At 35.6% G+C, this 13,001-nt stretch overlaps 1 protein-coding gene across 12 annotated transcripts in view; it reads left to right on the top strand.

Moving 5' to 3' along the window:
* HDAC9 (histone deacetylase 9) overlaps positions 1-13,001 on the top strand; it is a 457,947-nt gene that overhangs the window by 359,202 nt on the left and 85,744 nt on the right. For all 12 annotated transcript variants that reach the window (XM_088065227.1, XM_088064938.1, XM_088065152.1 and 9 more), the window contains 2 exons: positions 1,840-1,959; positions 2,282-2,379. In XM_088065227.1, the coding sequence (XP_087921353.1) occupies positions 1,840-1,959; positions 2,282-2,379 (218 nt within the window). The remainder of the gene's footprint in view (positions 1-1,839; positions 1,960-2,281; positions 2,380-13,001) is intronic.

Below are 13,001 nucleotides of genomic sequence, written 5' to 3'. Positions count from 1 at the left end.
TCAGGTTGTTGAAATCCTCATTCCAGGATCATCCATAGTTGCATTTGTGCTAGCAGGATTTGAGTCTGTTTTGGAGTAAACCAATTAATTCTGTCACAGCTGAAGACTGAATGGGATTCTGGGATTAGTCTGCATGCCAGATTTTACTTCATTTGCCAGTCAGAACCATCTAACACTACACTGGCTGCCTTGAAATGTTCAACAGACTCATACCAGTGTGCTCTCCTTTGCACATCTCATGTGTTACAGTTAACCTTTGCGTTAACTCACAGTTGGGCTGTAACTCCATCCTCATGTTGTTTCAAGTACTTTCAACATAGAAAAAAAAAGAAACTCTTAAAATACTACCCTACAGAGGTCCCAGAGGAGGTCAAAGTCAAGCACAATGCAGTATAAGTAGGATTTAATGTAGAGAGTTCTGAACAATGTGGGTGAAACTCGGGCTGCTTCAGCTGGCAAGGAGGACAAGCAATGTTCAGTGCTTGCTGTGCCATTGGCAGTACACACATTGAGGTACAAGCTGAGCCTTCCTGGAGTCTAGGTATGGTGAGGAGAATGTAACTTCTGTTTCCTGGACACTAAATTGGATTTAAACCTCGTAACATTTGTAGAATAAATACAGACTGGGTGACAGTGACAGCGTTGCCATTCAGCATGCTTTGTCTGTCCCCCTTAATTCTCTAAATCAGAAATTTCAAAGGGATGGCTTAAAGGAGGAAAATAAATAATATCTATAACTTTTCAGCTTCTTAGAAATGCCAGTGAAGCATTTTGTTTCTTTGGGTTTTTTTTACTTTTCTATTACTGAAAGGCAAGTGGATTTCCCATTTTCACTTGAAAAATTCTTTAACCAGATAGAATAGTAGTGAACTGTGAAAACAAACTAAAAAATAGGGAAATGTCTACATCATCAGCCTTTGTTATATAGATATACTGTCAGCATTTCTTTGTCAGCATTTTATTTAATGACAGAATTTTATTCACTGTCATTATATAATGTTTGAAATATGGAGACTGGCCAAGGTCACTCCTTGATTGTGGAAGGCACCATCCTATCTGCCAGATGATTTAATAGCTAATGAGATCATATTCCTATGTCTTCAACTGTTGCCGTCATGATTTTGCTAAAATGAAGTATGAAGTCCTTTCTGCATCTGGCATCTCTTTTGATGTGGATCTAACTGCTGAGGGACTGAACTGAACTGAATGTTTCAAGAAAGCCAATTTACTCAGCTGGTCACAGAGCCTTTGACCTCAATAGTGGAACTTGGCAAATCAATGAATACTCTTATGTTTAGTGTTCTGTCAAGAATTGTGAAAAAGCTCTGTAAACCATAGATCCTTCTGCAAAATACTAGTTTGTAGTTTAAACATTAGTCTTTCTTCAGAGGCCAATGAGGCTAGTTAATTAAGCCTGAGGGGTTATGAACTGTTGGCAGTTAATAAGTCATAAAATTCCTCCATAAAACAGGATGCTAGATTCCATCACTGAGGCAAGGAGTACAAAGAGCCGGTGTATAAATATCTAATTGTACAAAAGGACTGGGATTTCTCAATGACTGCTCATCTGGAGTCTCCAGGGCACGCTCGCTATGGTTTCCTGATTTTTAGAAGCCAGTTTAAAAAATGAGTGCATTAAAGAGTAATTTGCCTGAAAGTTCAGGAAGTATGGGGTGGTGAAGGGAGGGGGAAAGGGAAAGACAAAAGGAGGGCAAGGGAGAGGGAGAGAAACTGAGAGAGAGAGAGAGAGAGAGGAGGCGGGTAAAAGAAAGCAGAACTGAGCTCTCTACACTGAGTTGGACATTATTACATTTGTCATCTGTTTTCTTTCTCCTTTAGGATGTTCACCATGGCAACGGTACACAGCAGGCTTTTTATGCTGACCCCAGCATCCTGTATGTTTCCCTCCATCGCTATGATGAAGGCAACTTCTTCCCCGGCAGTGGAGCCCCAAATGAGGTTAGGTTTATTTCTTTAGAGCCCCATTTTTATTTGTATCTTTCAGGTAATTGCGTTGCATGATTACCCCTAATTTTCTTGTCCTTCTCTGGTTCTTTAAATTACACCAGATTACCAAATTGTCCACTGGGAGCAGGGACCAGTGGAGAACAAGTGCATAACCCAGAGCAGTCCTTGTCAAACAAGGCTGATCTGACATGTTGTTTGATGTTTGTTTCTAAAGCACATTTAAGAAATTTTTTCTTCTCCCCTTTCCCTCTCTTTTTTCCTCCTCCTTTTGACTCTTTTTCTCTCTTTTTGGCATTTTATTTCTATTTTTCAGGTTGGAAGTGGTCCTGGCGAAGGGTATAACATAAATATTGCTTGGACAGGTGGTTTGGATCCTCCTATGGGTGATGTTGAGTATCTCACAGCATTCAGGTTGGTACCATTTTGAGTTTTGAAAACAGTTTGTAGAACAAAAGGACACGAATAAGAGCTAATGTAATATTGAAAGTCAGGAGAATCATCCATGGTGTAACTAAATTAATCCTGGTATCCCAGTATATGAGAGTTTAATAAGTTATAAAATGGGTAATTTAATCATTGTGACCATCCATGCAGAGTCAACAAAAAAACCCCAAAAAACTAATTATTTAATTGGTCACTTGTGTTTTCATTATTATGCCATGCTGGTAAAATTACTTTGAGCTTGCTTACTTCTCTGCCTTTAAAATTTAAATGTAAGTGCTTATACCAGGTAGAAGAAAATTACTGTTTATTAATTGCAGTTATATGCCAGTAGAGCAGACAGAAAGCATTATGAAGTATGGTCCAAATCCAGTGTTCTTCATTCACTTAAAAGACTCATTATCATTCTCACAGATTTGACCATCGGGTTTTTTTCAACGAATTGCAGTAAAGTGTTACTTAATTAAAATTAAATTATTTTGGCATACTGCAATAAGAATGATAGGAAATGTTGCATGCTGAATTTCTCATTTCTCACTCCTCATGAATATTCTCAATAGTGCATTCATAAATGAAATTTAATTCCTTCATAGGTGATGCTTCATAATCTATTAAGTCTTATTTTCATGGGAGCAGAGGAGATAAGAACAGTCCAAACCACTATCTTTTAGAGTTTCAGTGTCCTATATTACATACACCATTTCCTTTCACTGTAAAGCAATCCAGTGGAAAGGTTTAGTGAAGTTTAGGGAAGGTGAAGGGTTCATCTTTCACATTTGGACAGATGCTACACCTCTGAGAAGCAGTTTCATTTAAAGGAGAATGATACACAAGAAAGTCAATGAGAAAACCAATGTGTATCTCAAATCTCTTTCAAGACATTTAGTTTGAAGTAGTGCAATTACTTTATACAGTTTTTTACTATACTCTATTGAAAATACACCACAAAACCCCACAAAATGCTTGGTTTGTTGGGGTTTTTGTGTGTGTGTGTTTTGGGTTTTTTCCAAAGAACTTCTGTACAGCCCATGAAATAATATGCAGAGTTTCTAATAAACAACACACCTGAAATCAGGGTCTAAGTCCTAGTCAGAGAAATAGCCTTACACATTCATGATATCCCACTGTTGTTGTGGAAAAAGTTATTATTTTATTTATATTTGTCTCTATTTAAAAAGTCTAAACAAATGGTAAGTGGCGGGCTTCAAATTTTCTACACTCAGTAGTGTCTCAAGGTATTTCCTATGCTTCCATGAGATTTTTTCATAAATTAAGGAAGTGGATGGTTCAAATCACTGGTAATAATGTCTATACTTATATATCTGGTATTTGCACCCCAGCATTCTTGGTTTGGATCCAAACAATTCCACTAATGATACAGGTAATTTGGCCATCTAATGATGCAGAGAATGGTGGTCCCAGTTTATTCAACAGAGGACTCACATACTGAGACTGTAACCATAATTGGTACCCCTGCTATCCTGATGACAAGTACCTGGGCTTAATAGTGCATTTACAAATATGTACTTCACAGTTTTATTTTAAGGCACACTAGTAAATGGCTTGGAGCAGCTAGTATTGCTGCTATGCCTATTACACTATTCAGGGTTAGAGGGAATTTCAGCCTCCATTCCTGAGCAAAGCAGCACTTTTCAGAAAATAAAATTCATGTAACTTACTACACTCTGACTAATCATATGCAGGCATAAACTTTACTGTATTTTTTAAGACAAATAAATTCAAATTTAAGTTTAGAATCTCCTTTTGAAAAATTGCTGATGGTGAAAAATTTAATGTCGCTATTTTAAATGCATCCATTTAACTTTGTGATTAATGTTGTAATGAATGTGAATGTTTTTCTCCAAGCAACAACAGGAAATGTTTCCCCACACTCTCAGCCCCTTTTGACCTGATCACAGTCTTTGTGCCCTCTGTAGGTCTTGCTGACATGGATTTAGTATGATTGGTATGACAGTTTTGAATGGGGCAAACAGCGTGGAACTTGGGTGTATACAAAAATTTGTGAGTTACTTAGGATAGACCAGGTAGCTGTTTCTGTAGATCTGGTCTGAGTGGTAGGTAAATTTATAGCTCCTATTAGAGACACCTTGTCCATGGGCCAGAATCTATCCTTGCTATTATCCAAAATGTCACACGTGATGTAGCGTAAGTTCTCAGTTTGGCTGGAACAGAATTGTGAGACAGCAGACTGGCAAGAGTCCAGAAAAGTCCAGAAAATCAGTAGGAGAATTGCCATACTTTCCCAACAAATCAGCTGTTGTTCTCGAGTTTCTGTCTACAACAAGTCAGTTTTTAAAAAAATAAGTGAGTTTCAGAGAGAGAAAAATTTGATTTGGTTTTTTATGTTAGATTACATGCTTTTGTAGACAGACTTACACAGAAGGTCCAAACTAAGGTGTGGAGCAAATTTTGAACATCTTCAATCTTAAGGGAAAAATAAGGGGAAAATGGAGAGATTTTTCTCTTTATACCTGCCAGTAAACATAGGTTGGGCAGTATTTGTTCCCTAGTGAAGGCAGGAGTGGATACTGGAGAAGGTCCTCTCCAGGATAACCAAGGTGTGAGTTTGCAGATGGGTGGAGTCTGTTTGGAGAGAAGCCAAGGCTTCCTGCTTACTGTCTGGCTCCAGAGCTTAATCCTTTGAGTTCTTAGGAACTGAGAACTTTTCATTAAAATAATCTAAAACTCCCCAGGGGTGCACATAGCTTTCACTTTCTCACCAACAGTGCCCTAATTTCATCCTAGAATTGCGCCAAGCACAGATTTGAAGTGTCACCAGCCTCGACACTAGGTAGCTCATTATTACTTGATTGACTGTCAAATTTCACAGCAGAGATCCTTCTGAATGATAATGCCCACAGAAAATGAGACCAAGGCTTTCTTTTTGTCTCTATAGTTGAGCTCATAACCAGGTAATATATATGACAGTATACTTGATATCAGGTATGTTGCTTTTAGGTCAGAATATATTTGTAGAAGCATTTACACACACATGTATAAACATGCAGGTAGCAGAATACTAATTATTTCCCACTGCATAAATAACTAGATAAATCTATTTTATGTAAATCTTTTTAGGACTCTTCCTCCAAACTGTTTGAGAAAATATTTCTATTTCTTCAGGGAAAAACAACTTGCATGTGTGAAAACGCAGAAAAATTTGAACACAGAGTAATCACTTCAAAGGCGTGCTGAGTGAGTGGCTGCACTGAGACTGTAGTGGGAAACAGGAAAAATTACAGTGCTGGTTTGTGTCTGCCATTTTGATTTCAATGCTACGTGAAAAGTTGCTTATATTTTTGAACTGACTCTATTGAAAAATCAGATTTAAGTGGCTGTAGCAAATTTGATGGTGAAGACTGCTTATTCATTTATAAAAGATGTTTCGATTTCTTTCTTATTTCTACTAAGAAAATAAGTTTGCTTGTGTTGACTACAAGGAGGTAGTAGAAAATGTAGGGTAGAGAAGTTTCTGTAGAATAGAAAATAATTGCAGTAATCAAATCACTATGCCACTTAATTTTGCCAGAGAAGCGTTGTTTGATGTTTACCATAATTAAAGAATTGACCTAGCTACAAAAATCCTTGAAATAATGACATTTTTTCTAAAGGACAAGCATCTCTTCTTTTCTCCTAAGATAACAAAAATGCACAGCTCTTTTCCATTATTTTTAAGCTCTGAAGTATCCCTCTAGAGGATTTGTTTCATCATTTACTTCCACCTATTCAGGTTAAATTTGCTTTAATCTCTTTGAAAGCCAAAGGAGATGCTGGCTGTTTTCTAAGAGGATGATTTTACACTCGAGTTTATGAGGATGTAATCCACTCTCTTCTGCCAACAGTTCTAGAAAAAAAATAAGAGCAATGGTTGACTAGTAATGTTCAAATAATTATTTTCATAAGCTCCACATTACACCAGATGTGCTCAGTAAAGCAGGCAGCAGAAAGAGGCTCAGGTCTGTGTTGTACATGCACATATGTCTGTGTGTGTACTTGGAGTTTGCAGGGGACAGGAGAGATGTGTTTCTGTAGAGTGGAATACAGAAGATGCAGGAGGCAGTGGAAACAAATTAGAGTGTTCAGAAGAGTGAAGGAGAAGCAAGAGACAGAAGAAAACTGGCTGTGTCTCCCAGCTCCTTTGCACTGCTTTTATTCAACAAAGGAGTTTTAAATTTAACTGAACCAGCCACTATGCTCTGGTTGCTTTGCACTACTCCAGAGTAGCATAAAACAGCCACAGCATATTAATGAACCGGGCCATAAAAGCTTGCATAAAATGAAACATGTATGTGTGTGTGATTTTTGGAATGATTAGAAATAGCTCATGACAATATTATCTTTTAGCACTCGTGTTTGATTTTAATTTAAGAAGGGGAGAAAATTCAAAAGAAATAGGTGCAATAAGGCAGAGTTAAGGATGAACTATATCTGTGATTTAATTTAAAATACATTTGCAGTTACCTCAAAATATAATTTTAAACAAAGTGCAAAATTAAAATCATGGTTGAAATTACATGTGTTAAAATGTAAAAATGAAAGAAAACAAAGTTGTGCAGAAAATCTTCATCTTGTCTTGCAGTTTTTAGTGCTTGTTTTGGAAGAAAATAAATATGTTTAAAACTTCTGGTATTCTAGTATGTGCTCAAAAATATTAACAAAAATATTCCTTGTCATCTTGTGGCCATACAGGGCACAGTTAAGTTCATTTGAAACATTGCATTGATGTATACCATTTCTTTTTTTTCTATAATTTTGCAATTCCAAATCTCATGACATTTAATTTTGACATTTAAAAGGAAAAACTTTGTAAAAGTACTTTTGATATTTTCATATAATTGTCCTTGTTAACTCTGTTTCAGCTTAGTATTGATTGTAGTTTTTCTTTACTATTTATGTTAGAATTTAACTCATAAACACTAAAAAGAACACTCTATTACTATATATGCCTTAGGTTTTTTAAAAGAAGTATACATAGCATGTATTTTTATTTATTAAATTAATTTTACTGTACATTTTACTTTTAAAACTTTTTGTTGACTAAGAAATTTGAGATAACTTTAGGAAGTTTCATTTGTCCTGTTGGTATTACATTTCATGGTCTTAAGTATGTGTGTCTAAAAACAAAAATTCTTTGTTTTACCTCAAATCACTAGTCTTCCACTTTCATTAAATGCCATTTGTTTATGTATTACATGTGTCGATGAAACTCAAGTTCTTGCCTATCCAAATTTATTATTTGGATGATCTGTGTGATGTCTTTTCTTATTTTTCTTCTCTCAAAATACAATATTTCTGGTCTTTTTCAATCTCTCTTAATTTAGAAATGTATCCAGTTGTCAAATCACTTTAATTGCTTATTGCTGAGGCTTGGCTACTTTCTGGAAATGAGCTAAATACACCACATGAGGGCGAACCACCGATTGATATTATTTTGAATATTATTATGGCTGTCTTTGGCATCATGGCTCTGCAGTGTTGTGTAACTTTCTGAGTAGAAACCTTGCTTTCTGATAAACATAAAAAAAGAGTGTAGAACACAAAAAGCAACATTTTTTTCCTAGCTGTATCTGACTATTGAAAGTGAGTCATAGTACAGTGCTATATTGTGATGTTTAATTAATCCCACCAAGAAGAGCGTTTGAGTATAAAATTATTTTAAACGATGATTCTTAATACCTGTAAATTAATGCTATTAATTTTTTATTACTGTAATTTCCAGAGGCCGCTGCTGAGGCCATATTATACTAGATGAGGTCTAAAAATTACAATAAGACTAAGTTTCTGACTCAAATGTTTGATAATGTTTGATATCTCTTCAAAGAGATAAAAGGACAAAAGCAGGGGAGGAATTAGAAAAAGCGCAAGTTAGTTACTCAGCCTCATGAGTCAATGAAAGAATGAGAAGTAAACTCCAGTAACATCTTCAGAACTTTAACCTATTGGGTTATCAGTGAACTCTATTGTCAATAGCCTGAGACTAGCCAAATGCCATCCTTATCTGTACTAATGGAAACTAATTATTTATTTCTCAATATATAGCTTTGTAATAACTGCTAAAGGTTATCTCAGCTATACTTATTTCTCTTGTCTATTTTTTGGCAGAAATACGTTCAGCATTTTACTGTGTACAGAGGAGGGCAGAATCTCTAAGTCACGTATGACAGGCAGATAATGATTTACCCAAATGCAGGTGGATGTTATTGAGACTCCTAGTTATCCACAGTTCTTCTGCATTGTCAAGGGCAATGCATTTAGGAAGAAAAATGTGGCTGAACAGAACGCCGTCATGGAAACCCTAGGAAATCTAAATAATGTTTTCTGTATGAGTGTATATAGTTTGCTTTCAGACACCCATAGCATTCTGCAGTTGTAAGTTACAGTTTCAATAATTTTTTAATTTCTGACCTTGTCATTCTACCAGATGTCTTTAAAAGATGCTAATTTCAACCACAGATGTCATTCTTTTCCCTTCTGCCATCAAAAAATTTCTTAGGAGAATTTAAATAAAGATGTACCAAACAGCTAACGATAACTTAATGCCTGAGCAGTTTCTTTTGAAGAAGTTTGAAGAAGGTAGAAGTCTGCTTGAAGTAATTTTTATATCTGTTTAAGTTTAATATGTAAACATTCAATAGTCTTGGTGATTTGTGACTTTAGAATACTTTTTTGAGTGTGATAATGAAGGTTTTGTAACAATGGTAAATTTTCATGCTTTTTTTTTTTTTTCCTTGACAAATGTTTTGAGCATTGAGTCCTTAGGAAATGGAGAACCAGAGTTAAAAGCATTTGAACCAGTGGTATAAACAGCTTTTCAGCATTTTGTTATACTTCAAAGTTCACCATAAAACTAAAACTGGCAACAGTGTTTATAACCTGCAACCTCTTGTTCTTCCTACTTCTTTACTTTTATTTGGAAAATCTAACTTCTTCTGACTGAAATGCCCTAAATTTTCACCTTTACTGTACCAGGATTTTTAAAACTGTATATGGTGCTCCTTTAATTCACTGGAACTACAAAAGTGAGACCGTTCATTACAGAAATTAATTAGTGTTGGCTTACTTTTCTACAGATGCACAGTTTCTTTTATTGACATGGCAGAGTAGGGGGTGGAGGAGAAAGGATAATAAAATATGGCATGTGTCAGGTTTATGTGCTTCAGGTTAAAAACTATTTGATTAAAACCCCAAGCCATACATGGTCTGTAGTTTCAAAGGACTGGAAAGTATCTGATCTCTTTTCCAATATAACCATTTTCCAATTTCTGTTAAACCAGAAGGATGAAAGAATAGAGGTGTATGGATAAAGAATTTCCATATTGTCAGATACTTTGATGGAAAAGTTGAGAAATATCATCAAAAAACATCCTGGTAGAAATTAAACAGCAACAAGAGTGGAGAAGATACTTTTACCCTAAAAGGCAAAATATCTGTGGTCTTTACATGAAGATAAATTTCAGATCAGAATTAAAAGACCTACAGCAACACTGAGTGATTGTATAGATGTCCAGTTCCAATTTAAATTTTGTTGCTTTATAATAACTTTTGAGAACTACACTGCAGCCTGTAAAAAATATCCACATGTTCTCTGCTGGAACAGCTCCAGACTGTAACAGAACCACTAGATTGCACCCTGGTGCTTTATGTATTGTTTAATTGTTTTCCTTTGGTGGATATTTTTATTAAAAGCCCATTATCCAGAATCAGACAGAAGTGTTGTTTCAAGAACAGCAGAAACAGAGGCCTTTCAGCTACGCAGTTCTTATTCATGCTTTCTTTAGCTAGCTTAGCTAATGAGACCTCCACTATTCTTCTTCTAATACTTAGAGAAGAAAAATAAATGGGAGTTTTTATTTTGTTGCTTTCAAATCTAAGCAGGATTGCAAAGAAGTATTGTGAGATTCTGGTGTGCTCATGCACCTGTGTCTCTGTTAGTTTGTGTGAGTACCTCCAGGGCATGTCTGTGCTTATAGATGTTCTCGTGCTTTTGCACAAATAATTCCTTGGAGATATATATATTATCCTAATTATTTTGTGTGTCTGTGCTACACTTTACCTATACAATAACTGCATAAAAGGAATAGACATTTTTGATGAAAAAATATTATAGAAAAGAGAGCTGCAGTAATTCTGAAGAAAAATAGAAAAATCTGGCAAGTGTCAGATTTTAAAATTGTGTCATGCTGAATAGCACTGTGCTCAGTGCTGCAAGATCTTATGAGGATTCCTGTTACTGAATATTGTTGGAGCCCTAACTCCAAGTATTTCATTACTTTTTGAAGTCAGCCTTTAGTCCTGCGGAGAGATGTTTGAAACTATGAAAACATAAATGTCTCAAAAATAGATATCTATTGAATAAGTTCAGGGAGGTCTATGAGTCATCATGATGTGGTATTAGCAGTACTACTTGGGCCATCAGTAATCCATTAAATCAGTACAGCTTCTTAGATAGTAAGTCATTACCCAGTGAGAGGGAATCCATCAGACTTCAAACTCTGAGATATTAACTTTACAAGCAGTATAAGAAAAATTCTTAGTTGTAGAGTGACTTACCATTGTGTATATTTTTATTCAGGCAAAGTGGGGTCCTTGTCTTGTGATCACATATACTAGGGTTAGGATTTAGAAGGAAATTGATCATTTGTGACGTTTATATAAATCTCAGTTTTGCACAACACCATAATTCATAGCTAAGATACAGAGCTGTTACTTATACAAAATAGTAGCTCCTTGCAAAAATCATTGTTAAAAGAATTTCTGAAATCAGAGGCTTTTTACTGATTAAATGTGGCAGGATTTTATCTTAAATACTGTGACTATATTTAACCTAATTAAGAAGTCAAATTTTAAGATTATGTTCAAGCAGTTTAATGAGTTGTTATACCTTGAAACAAAGTAACCTTTTGAAGGATCCTGTTAGCTGATTCATATGCTTACCTACCACAAGCCTTCCAGTGATATTTGTATCAGCTGTTAAAGTTACCAAGATTATTAATTCATAAAAAAAATAATGGAAAATAAAAGCACAGGATAAACCAGGTTGAAAATAGCTATGTTTGGGATGCATTTCTTCTGTGTCATGGGTCTAGGAGTGTACATGGTTATCAGTAGATAGAAGGAGGAGTGCTGAAGGGATGATTCAGTTTATTTGGTTCTTTTTCTTGCTGTCAGTAAGTTGACTGGACTCTGGTGCTGTGTCCCTCCTGTGCAGGGAGTGCATTAGTAAAACAGAGATGACTAAAGACAGCACTTCCAGTAAGCAGCAACTGTCTGTGGTTATGATGTGATGTTCTTCTACACTAAAACAAAACCAAAATTATTGGAAATTTCCAGGAAAACAGCTAAGTGTTTGTGTTTCAAACCCTTTTATGACAGTGTTCATGTCTGACCTCTTGGTAAGGACATCACTTGAGGAAGCTAGAAAATTTTAAGTGAAAAATCCCAATGCTTTGGAATTGGATTTGGCCTTAAATTGCACCAGGGGAGGTTCAGATTAGAGATTAAGGAAAAAAAAAAATTTAATGAGTGATTTCGCATTGGAATAACTTGCCCAAGGAGGTGGTAGTGTCACTGTCTCTGAAAGTGTTCAAGAAGTGTCTGGATGTGGCACTTGGGGATACGATTTAGGGGTTGTTATGGTGGTGTGGGGATGTCAGTTGGACAAGCTGGTCTTGAAGTTCTCTTCCAACCTGATGGTTCTGTGATACTGTGAAACAGTGAAGACAGTTTCTTGTCAGGGGATTGAACCAGACCTCATCACATTGGAAATTTATGCCTTTGCTGTCAGATTATTTGGAATGTTTTGGGTTTGTTTTCTTCCCCTCATGCTTAAAAGAAGTATCCCTGTGAAAAATATCAAGGAGATGCAAATATACAAAAAGATTATGTTTTAGTAAAAAAATACATTTCTTGAAAAAGTTAGTGTTCTAGTTCTGAATTACTAGGCTAATAGAAGAGTGCAAGCTAATTACCACCCTATCCAGTCTAACCTTCCTACCTCTTCAATCAAGATGTTTACAGATTAAGAATGTATTGCTAAGAATATATTGTTAAACCTTGGAAAGTGCTTCAGTTCCTGTCACAGGGATTTTTCATACCTCATGCTTCATTAACATGTGCTTCACTTTCTGTGTGATAAACTCTCTATGAGAACTGATTCCCTGTGGATTTGAAAATTAAAATTTTTTATCTTATCATTTGCCTCATTTCTTTCAACGAATCAAAAATATTTCAAAAAGTTGTCCATCATTTTCAGTGGAATTCTTGTTAGAAACTGCAAACACAGCAAAAGAAATGCAGTTTGTAATAGCTTGAAAACCCATCAATTTCCAATCAAGAATGCAGTGATTTCATTCTCATTCTGTTCCATCATATGGGCCACTGCTAAGTATTAACTACCCCTGAAACTATAACCATGACATAGATGAGTGTTCTTCAGTCAGTTTTGATTTGCTCTGTGTCATTGGCTTCTATGTAAAAACTTGCTGAACTTGCTGAACAAACACAGAATCTTTTATGCTTTCTTTTCTCATCTTGCAAAGCAAATTTTAGATTGGAAGTACTTGGAATGTAGT

The sequence above is a fragment of the Pseudopodoces humilis genome, chromosome 1, assembly GCF_049639895.1.
Source record: "Pseudopodoces humilis isolate 2021_Gansu_Grassland_sample_001 chromosome 1, ASM4963989v1, whole genome shotgun sequence".
In the NCBI taxonomy this organism is placed as follows: domain Eukaryota; kingdom Metazoa; phylum Chordata; class Aves; order Passeriformes; family Paridae; genus Pseudopodoces; species Pseudopodoces humilis.
Note: the sequence above shows the minus strand (reverse complement) of the source record. Positions and strands in the feature narration are given on the sequence as shown.